Source organism: Pyrenophora tritici-repentis, chromosome 1 (assembly GCF_003171515.1).
Source record: "Pyrenophora tritici-repentis strain M4 chromosome 1, whole genome shotgun sequence".
Lineage (NCBI taxonomy): Eukaryota > Fungi > Ascomycota > Dothideomycetes > Pleosporales > Pleosporaceae > Pyrenophora > Pyrenophora tritici-repentis.
Genome location: NC_089390.1, coordinates 9,620,624 through 9,638,509, shown reverse-complemented (window position 1 = coordinate 9,638,509; position 17,886 = coordinate 9,620,624). Strand labels below are relative to the sequence as shown.

General features: G+C 51.2%; 8 protein-coding genes across 8 annotated transcripts; 7 read left to right on the top strand and 1 right to left on the bottom strand.

Annotated features, from left to right (window-relative positions):
- Positions 1 to 943: 943 nt before the first annotated feature.
- PtrM4_037220 (uncharacterized protein) lies at positions 944 to 1,453 on the top strand (the record flags this gene model as incomplete). Its single annotated transcript, XM_066104201.1, has 1 exon — positions 944 to 1,453. One exon carries the CDS (start codon positions 944 to 946, stop codon positions 1,451 to 1,453), a length of 510 nt encoding a protein of 169 aa, XP_065966403.1.
- A 3,162-nt stretch (positions 1,454 to 4,615) lies between these two features.
- PtrM4_037210 (uncharacterized protein) lies at positions 4,616 to 7,820 on the top strand (the record flags this gene model as incomplete). Its single annotated transcript, XM_001939497.2, has 3 exons — positions 4,616 to 4,714; positions 4,766 to 5,297; positions 7,279 to 7,820. The coding sequence occupies 3 exons, from the start codon at positions 4,616 to 4,618 to the stop codon at positions 7,818 to 7,820; spliced, it is 1,173 nt and encodes a 390-aa protein (XP_001939532.2).
- Positions 7,821 to 8,902: 1,082 nt separating this feature from the next.
- On the top strand, positions 8,903 to 9,337 carry PtrM4_037200 (uncharacterized protein; the record flags this gene model as incomplete). The annotated part of the gene is made up of 1 exon (XM_066104200.1): positions 8,903 to 9,337. One exon carries the CDS (start codon positions 8,903 to 8,905, stop codon positions 9,335 to 9,337), a length of 435 nt encoding a protein of 144 aa, XP_065966402.1.
- A 207-nt stretch (positions 9,338 to 9,544) lies between these two features.
- On the top strand, positions 9,545 to 10,579 carry PtrM4_037190 (uncharacterized protein; the record flags this gene model as incomplete). The annotated part of the gene is made up of 2 exons (XM_066104199.1): positions 9,545 to 9,634; positions 9,689 to 10,579. 2 exons carry the CDS (start codon positions 9,545 to 9,547, stop codon positions 10,577 to 10,579), a joined length of 981 nt encoding a protein of 326 aa, XP_065966401.1.
- Positions 10,580 to 10,972: 393 nt separating this feature from the next.
- PtrM4_037180 (uncharacterized protein) lies at positions 10,973 to 11,416 on the top strand (the record flags this gene model as incomplete). Its single annotated transcript, XM_066104198.1, has 2 exons — positions 10,973 to 11,046; positions 11,230 to 11,416. 2 exons carry the CDS (start codon positions 10,973 to 10,975, stop codon positions 11,414 to 11,416), a joined length of 261 nt encoding a protein of 86 aa, XP_065966400.1.
- Positions 11,417 to 12,466: 1,050 nt separating this feature from the next.
- On the top strand, positions 12,467 to 12,838 carry PtrM4_037170 (uncharacterized protein; the record flags this gene model as incomplete). Its single annotated transcript, XM_066104197.1, has 1 exon — positions 12,467 to 12,838. One exon carries the CDS (start codon positions 12,467 to 12,469, stop codon positions 12,836 to 12,838), a length of 372 nt encoding a protein of 123 aa, XP_065966399.1.
- A 1,090-nt stretch (positions 12,839 to 13,928) lies between these two features.
- Positions 13,929 to 14,948, top strand: PtrM4_037160 (DDE-3 multi-domain protein; the record flags this gene model as incomplete). The annotated part of the gene is made up of 2 exons (XM_066104196.1): positions 13,929 to 14,829; positions 14,941 to 14,948. The coding sequence occupies 2 exons, from the start codon at positions 13,929 to 13,931 to the stop codon at positions 14,946 to 14,948; spliced, it is 909 nt and encodes a 302-aa protein (XP_065966398.1).
- A 258-nt stretch (positions 14,949 to 15,206) lies between these two features.
- PtrM4_037150 (uncharacterized protein) lies at positions 15,207 to 16,900 on the bottom strand (the record flags this gene model as incomplete). Its single annotated transcript, XM_066104195.1, has 2 exons — positions 15,207 to 16,014; positions 16,068 to 16,900. 2 exons carry the CDS (start codon positions 16,898 to 16,900, stop codon positions 15,207 to 15,209), a joined length of 1,641 nt encoding a protein of 546 aa, XP_065966397.1.
- Between the last annotated feature and the right edge of the window lie 986 nt (positions 16,901 to 17,886).

Genomic DNA, 17,886 nt, shown 5'->3' with positions numbered 1-17,886 from the left:
CGTCGGAAAACATGGCAGTTATCTGTATCTGCATGCGGAAGGGTTTTGGCATGCAGCACAAAAAGTATATATAAATCAGTTACTTTCCTACACACCCTGATAAAGCTAAGAGTGATGAGATAGTACATCATAACACATGTATCACAACGCAAATGTGAGGCATGGTGTTGACCTGGATGCAACCTTGTCCGGATGATGCCGAGACAAATCCGGTTAGACCGCGCAGTTATTGGCACTATCCCCATCTAGGCATCCTCGGCCATTAGCTTCCTCCAACCTTGACCTGCAAAAGCCATGGTACGCGTCTCGCGCAGTATCGCAATCCAACCCGATACAATGGGAGAGAATGATCACCGTCTATTACACTGCGAGATCCTCATCTCGACGATCTACAGCTGTGATGTGATGTGATGCGATGTGATAGACACAGCAGCGCTCGATTCATAGGCGGACTCAGACTTGTGGCGCTGATTAACCTCGGCATGGCCCCGGGTGGTGGTCCCCGGGGCCGCGACCGGACCGATCATCTCATGACAGCATCTTCTGGAAACGACTCGGTGCCATGGCTGAGAGGGGAGATAAGTATGCTTGCTTTTTTGAACGTGGTTGCTTTTTTGTTTGAAGTTGTTGTGATTGAGAGATTTGATTAGTAGACTTTCAGGGCTTATAGAGACGTTTGGCTCGTAGAACGTAGATTCGTTCGGCTCGTAGACTTGCCTAGCTCGTAACCTAGGTAGACTCACAGCGCGCCCGTGTTCCGTTACCCGTAGTTTAGCTGCGCGCCGCTCCATCCATCATCATAACGCAGCGCCAACCACGGTTCATTCAACCTAGCGGTTCCGCAGCCTCCACCAACCAACGCGACACCAAACTACAACTCGTCGCATCTGTTTCTCTCTCACCACCAATATACCATTATACGAGAAACCCACCAAACGACCTCATGATGGGAAGAGGATCCTCGAAAACAAGCACGAAAGTGCTCCCACTGATTCCCCTTGCGCCGCCCCTCGCCGTGCTACCCAACACCACGCTTAAGATCCCCATCACCAACCGCTCCGATGTCGCCGCCATACTTGCGAAGATTTATAGCGTCAGTCCGACGGCGAGACCGGATGCGTCGATTACGGTGGCGTGTGTGCCGTTGAATTCGAGTACTGTGAGCCCGGATGGGCAGCTGTTGATTGACGATGCGAGGAGGGGGGACAAGACCATGTATGAGAGTGACCCCATACGCGCGTCTAAGAAGGATATCTTTGGCTGGGCTTGTGTGGCCAAGGTTAGTGGGGTGCAGGGGCGGAAACAGGGCGACTTGTGCCTTGTTGTTGAGGGGCTGGAGAGGGTGCAGGTCGTGGATGTTGTACAGGAGAGACCGTATTTCGAGGGGGAGTTGGTCGCGGCAGATGAATATGGTATGTATGACCTGGCTGAAGTGGGATTGGATAAAAGCTAACGGGTGTAGTCGACATTGCCAGTTCAGACCTCTTGAACCAGTTTAACCTCCTCAAGCAGCTGTCGCGTGAGCTGCTCGCCCTCGTCCGGCTTTCTGCTATCCTACCGCGCACGCCGCAGGTCACACTCTCGCCGATTGTCGCGCGAAGACTCGAAACGTTCATCACGAGGAAGGATCTGTCCGAGGCGGGCGCACTGGCGGACTTTATGGCGAATGTCGTCGACTGCACACATGAGGAGACGCTGCGCGTGCTGGCAGCCGTGGATGTCAAGGAGAGAGTGGACAGGGTGATTGAGATTCTTCAACGCCAAATCAACAATATCCAAGGCAACACACGAATGACGATTACAACCACACAGGCACCGACGACTAGTTTGGACATGGACACTCTACGACGGTTACAGCAGGAGGTGCTCACAAGACGGGGGAAGACAGGAGGTGGTCTGCCTGCTGGCTTCCCCGGCGGCTTCCCAGGCGGCGGCCAACAACAGGCGGGCGAGGAAGAGCCCAACGAGATTGAAGAGTTGAAGAAGAGGCTGGAGGATGCTAAGCTATCACCAGACGCGAACAAGGTGGCACAGCGCGAGCTTTCGAGATTGCAGAAGATGAACCCCGCACAGGCTGAGTACCAGGTCTGCAGAAACTACCTCGAGAACCTCGCCGAGATACCGTGGTCCAAGACGACGGTCGACCAGCTAGACGCAAACACACTGGTGAGGGCAAAAGAGCAACTCGATCATGATCACTTTGGTCTGGAGAAGGTTAAGAAGAGGCTGTTGGAGTACTTGGCGGTTCTCAAGCTCAAGGAGCAGGCGAACAGGGGCATTGACGATCAGATCCGCGCCTTGACCGAGACTGGTGAAGCCAAGGAGAAGGAGCAGGCTCCGGAGGAGAAGGTCGCAAAGGAGCCAACAGAGGCTGAGATGCGGCTGTTGGAGAAGAAGCGCATGGTGGACAAGTCGCCGATTCTGTTGCTGGTTGGTCCTCCGGGTGTAGGAAAGACGTCGCTGGCCAAGTCGGTCGCTACAGCACTTGGTCGCAAGTTCCACCGCATCTCACTCGGTGGTGTACGCGACGAGGCGGAGATTCGTGGTCATCGCAGGACCTATGTCGCCGCCATGCCTGGACTCATCGTCAACGGACTAAAGAAGGTGGGCGTTGCAAACCCCGTGTTCCTCCTCGACGAGATCGACAAACTGGGCATGATGAACCACAACGGCGACCCGGGCGCAGCCATGCTCGAAGTCCTTGACCCCGAACAAAACCACACCTTCACCGACCACTACGTCAACATCCCCATCGACCTCTCCAAAGTCCTCTTCATTGCCACGGCAAACTCGCTCGACACCATCCCCCCACCGCTCCTCGACCGCATGGAAACCATCCAACTCTCGGGCTACACGACGCTCGAAAAACGGCACATCGCCGCCCGCCACCTCATCCCAAAGCAAATCACAACCAACGGCCTCCACCAAGAAAACATCAACATCCCCACCGACGTCCTGGACAAAATCATAACGTCCTACACGCGCGAATCGGGTGTCCGCAACCTCGAGCGCGAAATTGGGTCTGTCTGCCGTTCCAAAGCCGTAGAATACGCCACCGCAAAGGACACAAACACGCTCGCTGCATACACGCCGACCGTCACGCTCGAAGACCTCGACGCCACTCTCGGCATCGAAAAATTCGCAGAGGAACTCACCGAGCAGTCGTCGCGACCGGGCGTCATCACCGGTCTAGTGGCGTACAGCACCGGTGGCCAGGGCTCCATCTTATTCATCGAAATCGCCGATATGCCTGGTACGGGCCGCGTGCAGTTGACTGGTAAACTGGGCGACGTACTAAAAGAAAGCGTGGAGGTAGCGCTTACCTGGGTGAAAGCCCACGCGTTTGACCTCGGTCTTTGCGCTACTCACGATGAGGATATTATGAAAAACAGGAGTATCCACGTTCATTGTCCGTCGGGTGCGATACCGAAGGACGGACCCAGCGCTGGTCTCGCGCATACGATTGGCCTTATCAGCCTTTTCAGCAACCAACCTGTCCCGCCTACGCTCGCTATGACGGGTGAGATCTCGCTCAGGGGTCGCGTGTTGCCGGTCGGCGGTATCAAGGAGAAGTTGATTGGTGCGTTGGGTGCAGGCGTCGAGCGTGTGTTACTACCTGAGGGCAATCGCAAGGACGCGAGGGAGTTGCCGAGAGAGGTTACCGAGGGGATTAAGATTGAGTTTGTGGGGCATATTTGGGAGGCGTTGGGACGGGTCTGGCCAGAGAGGTGGGAGGGACGGGAGGGGGGTGGGAGAGTAGGTTGTAGGTTGTAGAGCTGGGGGTTGGATGTGGAGGGGGATGTGAGATCAGATGAGATGAGATGGGGGGAAGGATGGGATAGATGGGGTGGACTGGAGTTTTTTGTCATTTAGCGAATTTGTTGGTTTTTCGTTTCTGTTTTTTTTTTACATTTACTCACACTCATTTACTGTAGTGTAGGATATGTAGTCTTGAAATCATCTCTCTCCATTTTCCATTTCTCACATCCCATATCTCGCTTTCGGTCTGTGTTTTAATCTTACACATGAACTTTTCAACTACCTTCTTTTGAACATGTCGTGCACGCACCACCACACCGCATATATAAACCCCTCCTCCGTCTTCCTCTCTCCTTCGTCCTTCTTTACACTGCATATGAAAACATTAAAATACCATTCTTCTCTGTTTTCTTAAAAATTCCATACAGCATGTGTGATGTGGGTGCGGTTGGTGCGCTGGGGGGGGAGATTAAATAAGCAGAGGAGCTCAAAGATGTGGCTGCTCCTCTCTTCTTCTCTTCTTTCGTTTTTACATTATTCAAAAATGGAATTACAGAGAACCCATGGGGGTGGTTGCGCTGTTCTTCTTCTTTTCTAAAAGAAAAATGGACAGTGCTTGGGAGGATGGGGCCACTTTCCCTGTTGAGGGACCAATCACGCGGGGAAGCGAGATAAAGCCTGCGGCATCTTGAGAAACGGTCTTATTCTTTGTTCTCGACTCTTTACTCAACTCCACAACCTACCCACTGACAGCCACTTTCGCTTTCGGCCAACAGGAGGCTTTGTTTTACACACCTCTGGCGCCAGACTATAAACCGCACACAGCTAGGTACTCTCTTACCACCCTCACCGTCACATGGCTTTCAACTCCGTCGCCCAGGTGCTGCGCCCTATCAATGTGGTTGTCTGGGGCGAAGAGGCAATGGGCTTCCTCGGAGCTGTAACGCTGCTCAATGTATGTCTTCTCCTCATCTTGCTGAAACATTTACTTACAAACGTTACTTAGAGCTGTATGCTAGTCCCTTCGGATTCAGAATACGACCTCGCTGCGCAGAAGTTGGTTGAGGCAGGCTTTCGCCCCGCCCCATGGACGTACGCCATAACGGATCCACAGCTTGTTCGCGATGACGAGATAGGCCGACGGACTTTACTCAGAGGGGATGATGGATACGGGAACTTGGATGCCAATTCGTTACGGTTCCAGTTTCCAGCAGGCTTTTCTGGCTCAGAAAGAGTCGTGTTGCTTCGAAGCACATATGTTGGCATTCGACCCCCGAGCGATCCTGAATCGATGCAAAGATTCTCTTGCAACGACAACTTGTATTATCCTGACGCAGTTCTGCTCCTGGAGAGCTTTATCAAGACTCTGCTTCAGGAAATTCCAGGCTCTTGGCGCCACTTGTTGCAGGCTTGGGCTATAGCCTATATATATGGTATGCTGATGGTTAAAGACACTGTACTTGATTCCTGCGACGCTGAAAGTGTCAAATTGTGGTTCAACGAAAGAATTCGCCGGGGGAATGGTGGTCTAGACAGAGGTACGGTCAGCAAGAGAGCGGGAAAATTTCGAGCTCCTACTAAGTAGATCAACGCTTTGATAATCGAGCGTATTGTGGTAGAGGGATAGCCTCAATAGTCAGAAGAGAGGCTGCCGACCCGCAATCGGTAGAGAGTAGAGAACAAGAAGGTATCCGAGTAACAAACGGTAGTATTAAGAATAGTGTACGATAAGATGATCCGATGATGTCGAGCTTCTCCTCGCGGAGTTGCCCTAAAATACCCAACCCTAGCGCCGATTACCTAACGCCAAAGGGGGGATGGCGCAGTGGTAAAGCGTCTGGTATTCCTCTACCGCACTCCAAATTTGCAGTGTAGTAGAGGTCGAAGGTTCGAATCCTTCTCCTCTCACCGCCACTTGTGGCTTTACCAAAAAAATATCGAACGGCTTACTCCAACTCGCAAATTTTCACCTACCCCTGCAAAAAACTTAGCGACAGTTTATAGCCGCAGTACACCCGAGCCACGTACTGCTACGACTACAACACTACGCTAAGCTTGTTACAACCCTACGCCTCGTTCAAGATCCCATGGCTTTTTCCCCCTCGAGGTTTTTTTCAGACTTAGGAACACGAGGAAAGCGTTGCAAAAAGAGATAGGTTGAAGAGAAGGAAAAACAGGCAGCTATAATAGGGTTTTACTTTCTCTCCTCCCCTGTAATAGCTAGGACATGCCTAAACCACAATAGTCAAAAACACAACCAACGAACGTCAAAGGAGAGATAAAAATAGCTAGAATGGCATCTGCCACCGTCCTACATAGTCTCTGACTGATAAAGGACGTTAATGGATTACATACATACATACATACATACATACCTAACGCCAAACACGTGACAAGCTACTACACCACAATATCTCTCGCTTTCTGACTTATTCTTTCCTTTAAAGCTTCATTGGAAAACTCCCGTGTCGAACTAAAATCACTATAGGCGTCCTCGATCGTCCTAGTCATCTCTTCTATGGCGCTTATTCTTGTCAGATTGAGGCGAGGTTTTGCTCCATGATCGAGCCGATGGTGGTTGGGGAAGGACATGAGACCCCCAAACCAGGGCTAGCGCCGGGACTTAGCACTGCCAAGCCCGAGGCGAGGCCACCTCCCACAGACAGAGCCGTAGACAGAGACAGACAATACACACTTGATCCCATCCATAAAAATCTGACAATTCTATCCTGGCTTGCGCATGACTCCTGTAAGGGCGTCTCGGTGTTTTGACAACGGACATTGCCCTCAGCCTGAATTTGATTAAACCGGTTGCCCTCGCGTGTTCCGCAGAATGCAGTCTGCCTGTCACAGCACCAACTCGGCGCTCTGTAGGTCACGTGCCCCCATCCCTATCTTGGCCTAGCGCCTGCTACCCTACGGTACATATCCTCCCCGTGCTCTTGTACATAGACCTTTACACTACAACTACGTTCTTACCTTGCGACTGCTGTTTGGCCCCGTGATAGTTTGTAGTGTCTGACAACTACACACCCTACTGCAAGAACCTAGGTTTGCAGCCTGGTGTCCTGACCTCTGAATCCCCCGGAAACCACGACCAAAGGAAGCGCAACCTAGCACCAAAGACCTAGACACCTAGAACCCGAAGAAACCTTGACACCTCTACGCACGAGCGCAACCCAAGAAATACCCCGCAGTATACCATGACAGACAACCGACCCCGACGCGCATGGGCAATAGCCGTGGGACAAGCCCTTGTCGGGCAAGCCGACGACCTTGCCTAATAGATTATAGGCAACAACAATGCTTCGTTTAACAACGACCCCGCGGATTTTATTCAAGCACTCCACAGCAGCCCCACCAGTAATCTTAGCAGCGTCCTAGGTAATATTATTGCTATAACCAACGGACTCATTCAACAGATCGCTGCCGGCCAGCATAACCTCGACACTGCCAACTTGGCAGCACAGACTGCAGAGTAGCAAGTCGTAACCTACTAGCAGATTGTCCTCTAACAAGCTATACCGCGCAACCGCAAGTTGTCCCACGACCCCGAGAAGTTCACCAGCACAGAATCAAACGCCACGAAGCGCCAGCAAAACTACCTCACCTTCGCGAACAAAATCAAGGCTAATTTTAGAAACGATCGCGCGTACTTCACTTCGGAGTTTATGAAGATCCACTACATCTGCGGCCTCTTAGACTCCGTGGCCTACACCGCCATCCAGGAAGAGATTCTGACTATCGACGATGCCGACGATGACGCCAACTGGGCATGGAAGGACTCAGAGGAACTCTTCAAGGCACTAGACAAGCTACATGCACTAGGCGATCTTTCTCGCAATACTAGGATTGAGCTCGATAAGCTTAATATGGGCAACACTAACTTCCCGAACTTCCTTGCTACGTTCAACCGCTACGCCAACAGCTCCCGCCGCAGCGCAACTAAGAAGGTCGACCTTCTGAAGCTCAAGGTCACACCTGAGTTACTCGATCGTGCCCTTACCCGCAAAGGCAGTCTCGCAGTAGACGACTTCTTGGGATGGTGTGCGTTGTTCTAAGATATCTATGCCGACATAGAAGAACTCTAGCATTACAAATCTTAAGCCTAGCGCCTCCAAAGCAACAAAACCAACGCACTATACCAGCACACTCAGAAGGCACCCCAAGCTCCTACCCCCTACCCCGACGCTATGGACCTTGGTGCTGTCGCTTAGGGACGCCCTCACAATACTGTTATACGCCCACCGCCTGGGATTGACCCTAGGCAATGGTGCATCGACAACGGTCTCTGTCTATATTGCAAGTCTACAGGCCACCTACTCCGTGACTGCCCAGAGAAGGATCGTGCCGATCAGAAGCGGGCTCAGGGATTCACCCCTGCCCGCCCACAGTTTGGAGGCGCGAGCAACTTCGCCCAGAACTACCAGACTCAGTTCAGCCAAAAACCCCACCTCCAGAATAGACATCCTCGCACACCACCCAGCTCCCTCTAGTTCAACGGTTTCCCACAGCACTCTGGCGGCCACCCTAGCTACAGCTCTCTACCTATGCAAAACCGCGCTATGGGTGGCTTCATTGAGTACGGTAGCGTCCACAGCCCTACGCCCTTGACACCCAGCTCCTCAATCACCCCTAGCCAGAGCGTCTCTAGGACCAACACCCCCCAGAGCCAGGGAAACTAGTGTCCTCTGCCCAGCGTCGCGAGCAGAGGAGGAAGATAGAGATTAAGGACAGTGACTATGATAAATGGATTTGTTCGGCGATATGGGACCATAACCCTATTCAACTTCGCTTAGTAAATAGCAAATCGCTTATGGTTCAACTTGATCTCTTCCTCGCGCACCAGACCCTTCCCATACCCACCCTAATTGATAGTGGATGCTCCGGACATGCGTTTCTCGACCGGACATTTGCACAACAACACGGCCTGACGACGTACCTACTACCAAGACCTCGTGAGCTTAGGCTCGCAGATGGTATCGCATCAGACACAATCACAGAATACACTATCCTCCCGATGTCCATCTCAGGCTATAACGAATACGGCCTGTTCTTTATCACACGACTCGCTGCCAACACACCGGTAATCCTAGGACTCCCTTAGCTACAAAAACATAACCCCTCTATTGATTGGGCAAACATGCAACTAAAGTTCGACAAATGGAGATGTACAGGCTATTGCAACCCTTCTAGTGTAGTCATCACAGCCCCAGGACTACGCAACCGTCCGCAGACAATGGCGGCCAGGACAGCCACAAAATGCGCTGTTAAGTCAAGACTACTGACAATCAAAGAGGATCTAGAAGAGGAGGAACCACACAGGACCTCGAACTACCAGATGCCATCTAAGGAGGGCTGCACAGCAGATTTGCCACTACAATTGCCATATGCCTCGACTAATTACCAAGCACCTTCCGTAGAGGAATGTACCAAGAAGCAAACCCTGCAGACACCAGCAGATCAAGAGCTGTATGTCCCTCAGACTCTTACCCCCGGACGCCCCCATTACCAAACCTACGACGCCAGCGCCGCCAACGGAGGGCCCGAGGTCCGCGCCCGCATGATCCCTAGCTAAAAACGCTCTCCAAGACCTATTCAAGCACATGCAGGACAGAGGCATAAGGCAAAACCACCTGCGAAAGGAGTCCTCCCTCCTCTTAGCGTCCCTATCCCGCCCTCCTATACCCCTCTACGCCAACCCACAATCAACTTCGAGGAGGAGGACATTAAGTACACACTTGCTACAGGGTTCGTCCAATTCTGCAAGCAAGAAGGTGTAACCATGACTAAGGTTACATGGAACGAGCTCGACCGAGCCTTCGCCAACGCACAGACCAAGGAACTGGACATCCCTAAAAGGGCATTCGAATCTGTAATTAAGTAGGAAGGGACACCGGAGTACTGGAAGACAGTCCTCCCACGCCAGCTCCACGATTTCGTGGACGAATGCTTTAGCCCACTACACCTACACCGCCTCTCGGAAGAAGACATTGAGAAATACCTCAGAATTAAGCCCGAGCTCACCACGCAGGAAATTATTGCTAAGCTTCCTGACTGGCTTAAAGACATGTACGTAGCGTTCCTTCCTGGGGAAGCTAATAAGCTTCCCCCGCGACGACTATGGGACCACGTTATCGATATCAAACCTGGCCACGAACCACCCTACGAAAAGAACCGTCCGCTGTCACCAAAGGAACTCCTCGTCGTTCGCAAGTGGTTGGACGACAACCTCGGCAAGGGCTTCATTCGTGAATCCCGATCACGAAGCGCAGCCCCTCTGCTTCTGGCTTCTAAGCCTAGCGGGGGAGTGCGCATCTGCCAGGACTACCGCGGCCTCAACAACGTCACTATTAAAAACCGGTATCCCCTGCCTCTTATTCGCGAGACCCTAGACGCCCTCTGCGACGCTAAGGTCTATACTAAGCTCGACATTATTGCAGCCTTCAATAAGCTTCGCATTGCCGAAGGACACGAATGGAAGACTGCTTTCATCACACGGTTTGGTCTCTACGAATCCCTTGTTATGCCATTTGGCCTCTGCAATGCACCAGCCTTATTCCAGAACTACATTAACCACACCCTGCATGACCTACTCGATCGCATTTGCACCGCATACCTAGACGACGTCCTTATCTACTCAAAGAATAAGAAGGAGCACCGCGAACACGTCCGCACTGTGGTTGGAAGACTGCTCGACGCTAGACTACAGATCGACATCAACAAGTGTGAGTTCGAGGTCACGGAAACTAAGTATCTGGGCATTATCGTCACTCCCACCGGTATACAAATGGACCTAGAAAAGGTGAAGGCTATCTAGAGCTAGCTCCCCCCACCTTGCCTTAAAGACCTACAGAGGTTTATTGGCTTCGCCAACTTCTACAGACGCTTTATCCGCAACTTCTCTAGCATCTGCAAACCACTCAACGACCTAATGCGCAAGGACAAACTATGGGAATAGGAACAGACGTAGAACGATGCCTTCCTCTAACTTAAGCATGCTTTCTCTACAGCACTAATCCTGGCCACCTACGACTACAGAAGAAGAACCGTACTCGAAACAGACGCCTCTGACTAGGCCTCTAGTGGAGTCCTCTCCTAGTACTACGACGACGGCATACTCCGTCTAGTAGCGTACTTCTCCTCTAGGCACTCGGCAACTGAATGCAACTACGAGATCTACGATAAAGAACTGCTCGCCATTATTAAAGCGATGGAGGAGTGGCGACCTGAGCTCCAAGGAACAGACCTTCTAACGGAAATCCTTACGGACCACAAGAACCTCGAGTACTTCACGACAACTAAAGTGCTTAGTTAGAGACAAGTACGCTGGTCTGAGTTCCTCTCCTAGTTTAATTTCTAGATCATCTATAGGCCCGGAGCCCGCGCCATCCGACCAGACGCCCTTAGCAGGAAACCAGGTGATCGACCAGACATGGCCAACTAGAGTGACGAAAGACTTAAGAATAGACACCGCACGCTCCTTCCGCCCGAACGATTCGACCTAGCAGCCCTTCACGATATGATGGCCGATAGCGACCTTCGTGCCGCCCCTATCGAACTTATCACCCCCGCACACGGCGAGCTAATTGACGATGTCACCACTAGAGCCTACGAACGTAACGACGTCGCCCAGCAACTCATTACCGCCATATAAGACCCTACTATTATAAGATAGCCGAAGAATTTGCGAAAGCAGGTCCGCGTCCCTATAATGGACTGCAAGGTCCACAATGGCAAGCTGTTCTATCGCGACAGACTCTACGCACTAGCCGACGATGAACTACGCTCCTAGATAGTCTACCGCGCGCACTCCTCTGGCCTAGCCGGGCACCCTGGCCGCGTCAAAACGCTCGATCTCATCACTCGCACATGGTGGTGGCCCGGGATGTCCTGGGATATCGAGCAATACGTTAAGGCCTGTAACCTCTGTGTTCGCTCCAAGGCATCACGGCTCGCCCTACAGGGATTCCTACAACCTTTGCCACTTCCGTACCGTGCGTGGTTAGACGTCTCTGTAGACTACATCACACCGCTACCTAAGTCTACATGGTACAGCCGTACTTACCAGCATCTCCTCGTGGTAGTCTGCAGACTTACCAAGATGCGACACCTAATTCTAGTCACATCTCTTAGTGCTGATGAGCTCGCCGACGCATTTGTTTTGCGGGTATACTGTCTTCACGGTTGCCTAGACAACATCGTGTCCTACAGAGGCACGCAATTCGTCTTAGAGTTCTAGACCTAGCTCTCACAACGCTTAGGTGTTACATTAAAACACTCGTCTTCCTTCTACCCCGAAATAGATGGCTAGACCGAGCGCGTCAACAGTGGCATTGAGGCCTACCTGCGCGCGTTTATAAACTTCCACCAAGATGACTAGGTTTAGTGGCTCCCACTAGCGGAATTTGTAATGAATAACGTTATCTTAGAGACTACAGGTGTCTCTCTATTCTTCGCAAACTACGGATACAACCCGCAACTTGGTATTAAGCCTTCGAAGCCAGCACCTCTAAACCTAAGCATGGCACAGAAACAGCAATTTTATCGCGCTAACGCGGTGGCGGACAGATTTAAGCGCATCATCACGCAACTTAAGGCCTTAGCCTAGCAGTCTATCGATAAATACGAATATTACGCTAACGTCTATCGCGAAGATGCGCCCGTATACAAGATCGGACAAAAAGTATAGGTCGACACTAGGCACATGAAGACTAACCGACCTATGAAGAAAGGTGATGATAAGGTCGCCGGTCCCTTTAAGATCCTAAAAGTGTACCCCCGAGCATGCCTGGTTGAACTGCCTAGCACTATGAAAATCTTCCCTGTCTTCTATTATTCGCTTCTACGACTATACACTAATGCCCGCGGCCTACCCGGACAAGACGCAATTAACAAAGCCGAATCCCGTAACCTGAGAGGACGGATCCTACTACGCGACGACGAGACACAAGAAGTCGAAGAACGCTGGCTGTTTGACGCAATTCTTGACAGCCGCAAAAAAGGTGGCCTACAATACCTAATTAAATGGAAGTACCACCCAGCAAGCTGGCAGCCAGCGAAGGATCTTGAGGGCTAAGACGAGGTCCTGCTCCGATACCACGCCGCAAACCCGAACAAGCCTGGACCACCGCGATGGGTAAAGGTCCCCAAGCATATGCGCAGCATAGACTTTGTTTTTTCTTTTCTGGGACCATTGGAGACCAATGGTCGTTTAGAAGGGGGGTACTGTCACAGCACCAACTCGGCGCTCTGTAGGTCACGTGCCCCCATCCCTATCTTGGCCTAGCGCCTGCTACCCTACGGTACATATCCTCCCCGTGCTCTTGTACATAGACCTTTACACTACAACTACGTTCTTACCTTGCGACTGCTGTTTGGCCCCGTGATACCTAGAGCTTAAACAGTACGACGTGGCAAACGCCTTCGTGCATGCGATAATAGACCGAGAAGTATATATAAGAATGCCACGCAGCTATTATAAGCTAGGTACTATACTTAAGCTTAACAAGGCATTGTATGGACTACGTATATCCCCGCTCCTCTAGCAGAAAGAGTTCACAAGCACTCTTAAAGAACTCGGTTTCCAAGAAGTACCTCACGAGCGCTTGTAAGGGGCTGCGCAAAGTATGCCGGTGCCTGGTAACAGGATTGTATTCGATGAAGAAGAAGGCTATCTGCGGTGCAACGACATCTATATACGTTTGGCTTGTTGTTCGCGTAGCTTCTCGAAGCATCTAAAGTGCCGAGGAGGCTCCGAGGGTTCCACCGAGGATCACCATAGCATCCGGGCTCTAGCCCGTTACAACGAGTGTCACCGTCGAAGAAGTCGCGAGACAAGCAGTGCGGCGCGTACTCGGTCATGATGTAGGCGGGGCGTATGTCCTTGAATGGACCATCAGTGAGACACTTCCATGTCCTGCTATGCGCGTCGGTTGTTGTTTCTGTCTTGTTGCCGCCGTTATGGGTGTTTCTCGAAATACCTTGAGCCACCTGGATCTGGTTGGCTTGGTGGCCAAGAACATCAACTCCTATAGTAATTTGTTAGTAAATCGATGCAGCCACGCTTTCTAACACCCACAACGTATTTGAAGTTCATTGTTTGCTGCGATCGCCTCTACTGACTCGCGTTTTTGGTGTTGCAATTTTCTCGAGCCCATCTCATCGCGATGCCAGGCACCGGCCACCGCTTGCAGCCCGCTGTTCTCCAGGCTATCCTCGACCGAATTGCTGCCTGCGAAAGTGATCGAGCCATCTCTAGAGCTACAGGTGCGAGCCGTAACACAGTAGCAAAGCTGAGGTTGAGCTTAGAGTTTTGGGGCGTGCCTTATCCGCCGCGCTGCGTTCGACTTGGGCGGCCATCTATACTCCGGCAAGCTCAGCGCGAAGGCCTTCAGGCATACCTCAATGGCTCACCGGGCGCATACATGGATGAGATGAGGGACTTCTTGTACGACGAGTACGACGTTAGGATAAGCCTTGCGAGCGTTTACCGAGAGCTAGAGAAGATGAGATGGTCTCGCAAGCTTGCAACAAAGCGGGCAAAGGAGCAGAGTGAGCCACTCCGCCGCCTCTATCTTGCCAGGATGGCGCAACACTATAAGGCGGAGCAGATCGTTGCGTTGGACGAGAGCGCCTGCAATGAGCGTACGGGCGACCGCAAGTATGGCTGGTCTCCAATCGGGGAGCCGGTGGAGCTATCACACAGCTTCAGGCGATCAGAACGGTGGTCGCTGCTGCCAGCCATGACGATAGATGGCTACATAAGCTATAAGATCTTTCAAGGCGCGATTACATCTGAGATCCTAGAAGACTTCTTAGAGTTTCAAGTGCTGCCGTTCTGCAATCCTCACCCAGGGCCAGCCTCAGTAATCGTGCTTGATAACGCCTCCATCCATCGATCAGAGCGTGTACGGGTGCTTTGCCAAAGTGCTGGAGTACTCCTTGAGTATCTGCCGCCATACTCACCAGATTTCAACCCCATCGAGAAGAGCTTTAAGCAGCTCAAGGGGTGGATGAAAAGGAATTCAGCGCAAGCGGAGAACTTCATTGACTTTGGGTCTTTCTTGAGTATGCAGCGCAGCTGGTGTGCTGTAATATTAACTGCAGAAGCTGGTTCCATAGGTGTGGCTATCCCTATTAATTGTGCTTTTAAATGGATGCCACAGTACGTTTCTATAGGTAGATGATACCATACAAATGCGAACGATTACACCTTAATGCGCAACCCACAAAAGCGATTTAATAATTCTAAAAAAATAAGAGCTATTTCTATACATATAGAACTATCTTAGGAAGTTAACCTGTTATAATCGCATAACGTTGTAGTGTTGTACATAGGGCTATCCAAATAGACTATTGTTGCAGCGCATTTGAAACGCCTGAAAAACCTCAACACTATAGCGGGCACGGGCCGCTGTCACCAAAAACGCTCAGGCCACTAAGCTTCAAGCATTCTCGCCATCATCCTCCACAACACTGCTAGACGGTTCAACCACCAATTTCTTGCGCGCAATCTCTTCTCTTTTCTTACAACGTTCGACTCGTCTCCAGTTACGATCTGTGAGACCCTGGTACCCAGCTTGCCATTCTTTTGCAGTGTTTTGTAGCGTGAAAAACCAGCCAGGAGGCTGCTTGAAATGCTGCGTCCACAACTTCAAGATATCACCAGATGGCTGCATCAAGAGGTTGATATCCATAGCTCCGTCAATAACAAGAGTCTTATAAAGCTCGTTAATGTCCTCTCCAACTGTAGGAAATTTTAACTTAAGGTAGTTAAAGAAATTACTAGTATGCTCGTTAATCTCCTGCTCATGATCATATCGGATAGGCGCCCACTGAGATGCACTAGATACCTCAGCTCTTGTTATCGTTGGTGCAGCTGCCTGCAAGTTAGACTCCTGTTGAGGTTGCCTGTTCATCCGCTCAAGCTGTCCAACGATGAGCAGTTTTGTTAAGCTTTTGATATCATCGTCGCCATCTCCAGCCGCCCGCAACTTGCGCGTTTTCTCATGCACCCGCAGGTCCTTTGCTCTCAAAATTGCAAGCCGTACATCATCAGATGGCTCATCGTACGTTGCCCTTCTCGCTGTAATTGCTCTTGCCCACATGGAGATAATGTTGCCGTTGACAAAGAGGTGATCTTCGAAGCGCGCTGGCTGCCTCGCTGTTGGCGCCATCCAGCAGCAATAAGGATAGTTCTCGCAATGGGTATCTGTACAGCGCCATCTATCCCGGATAGCAATAGCATGCCCGCTACCTGCTTGTTCAGCTGCTATTACACCAGCAAGCCCCTCCTCTTGAATCACCGTTGCGGTGCGTCGACGAGGACCGTCGACAACCGTTGGCAACGGCTGCTGCTCCCTGGAATTTCAGCCAAGATGAGCTCGAAATCGACGTTTACTGGCTCGCTGACATAGTTATCAACCTCTACAACAAGGCGCTGAAAGCTATTCCACGTTGCATCAACACCTCGCCGCAATCGCTTTATCGCGCGCTCGCGTTTGGCCTGCTTAGCTGGGTAAACAACAGTGCAAACAGATGAGATCTTCGCTCTTTTTGGCCGTAATTCTGCAACAACGTCATCTACCCACTGCCATAGGTCGTCGAAATGCAGCGAGTACAGCCGTACGCCGTGCTCGCTATCGGCAGCTTCAGGAATAAAGTGTTTCTCCATATCACCACCAAGGCAAGCCCTCCACCTAACGCGCAGTACAGGATTAACCTCATCCTCTAGCGCTTGCGATGAGCGAGGCAGCCATGGAGTGCCTTCTTGACGTCGGTACGCTGGCTCTCCCTCATCCTCAACACTACCGGCAGCGCCCTTAGCAGCGATCTCATCCTCATCCTCAGGCAGCGGATCGCCATCTCCATCCTCGAAAGTATCCTCATCCTCGCCAACGATATCTTCAGCTTGCGCGGAGGCAGCTGTTTGGGTGGCTTGCAGCTCAGGCTCGGACAACGGGCTTTGACGGCGCGGCGGGGCAGTCGCTGGAGGCGACGGCAGCGCCTCACGGCGGACACGTTTAGGCGTTAAATGGGTAGGATTTTGTCTAGTTGCTGGCGCTCTACGCTTCTGGGAGGACGGGTTAACGCCTTGATCGAATGGCTGCTTCGGCTTACGCTGGCGCTTGGGCGGCATCCCAACAGCAGCTAGATTGAGCTCGCAACAAGCTCCACACAAACAAAACGCTATACACGAACGATTTAGAGTACAGGACTAGCTTCATGGGCTTCTGGAGGTGGGAAACGGCTGCTGCATTAATTTACTAACAAATTACTATGGGAGTTGATGTTCTTGGGCACCAAGCTAACCAGATCCAGGCGGCTCAAGGTATTTCGAAAACCACAATACCGCCAAAGCCGTGGTCGGCATCGAATATCTCCGAGTTGGGGACGTCTGCTACGTCGAGTGTCTAGTCCCAGTAGCTGCAAGGTCCGTGTTAGCCGGGTTTGTTTAAGTCTGCATATGGAGTAGGCGAGAATTTACACCATTGGCCCGGTGTAGCCACAGTTGTTGATTTGTGTCTCGTAGAGATGCACAAAGTACCTATGCCAGGGCAGGAACTGGGCGACGTAGTGAACTGGACGAGATAGTTAGTCTTTTTGCAAATAAGAGATGTCTTAGGTTGGGAATACATACAGTAGGGTGACAAAAAGAAAACAACATTAAAAAAGCTACCTTTTTTAAAGCTATATATCTAGACAACTAGACTAGCTAGAACTATAATTTTTAGTGTTTTGGAAAGCTAAGAACTTTGTCAGATAATAGCACTGTTGAAGATGAGAGCGTACAGACGCTGGGTTAGACTAGCGCGACCCGGCATCTGAGAGAGCCAATCGGATCACAGGAAGGCTTGGCACCCCCCAGGTGTGCCCACAACCGTAGACAGAACCAAAAACACAATCAATAATCAATATCATCACGATCATTACCCATTTCATCAGTATTCCAGATAAGAGTGAATATCTGACAAACTTCCTCTTGAGGCACAGTCCGCAACAATCAATTAAGTGGGTCCTAGAAGGTTCAGATTGGATTGATTGATTACCGCTTTAAGCCTAGTAGTTACCTATAGGAGTTTAAGCCCTACCTAGATAGGTAAGTGGGTCTAGGAGAGTGACCGG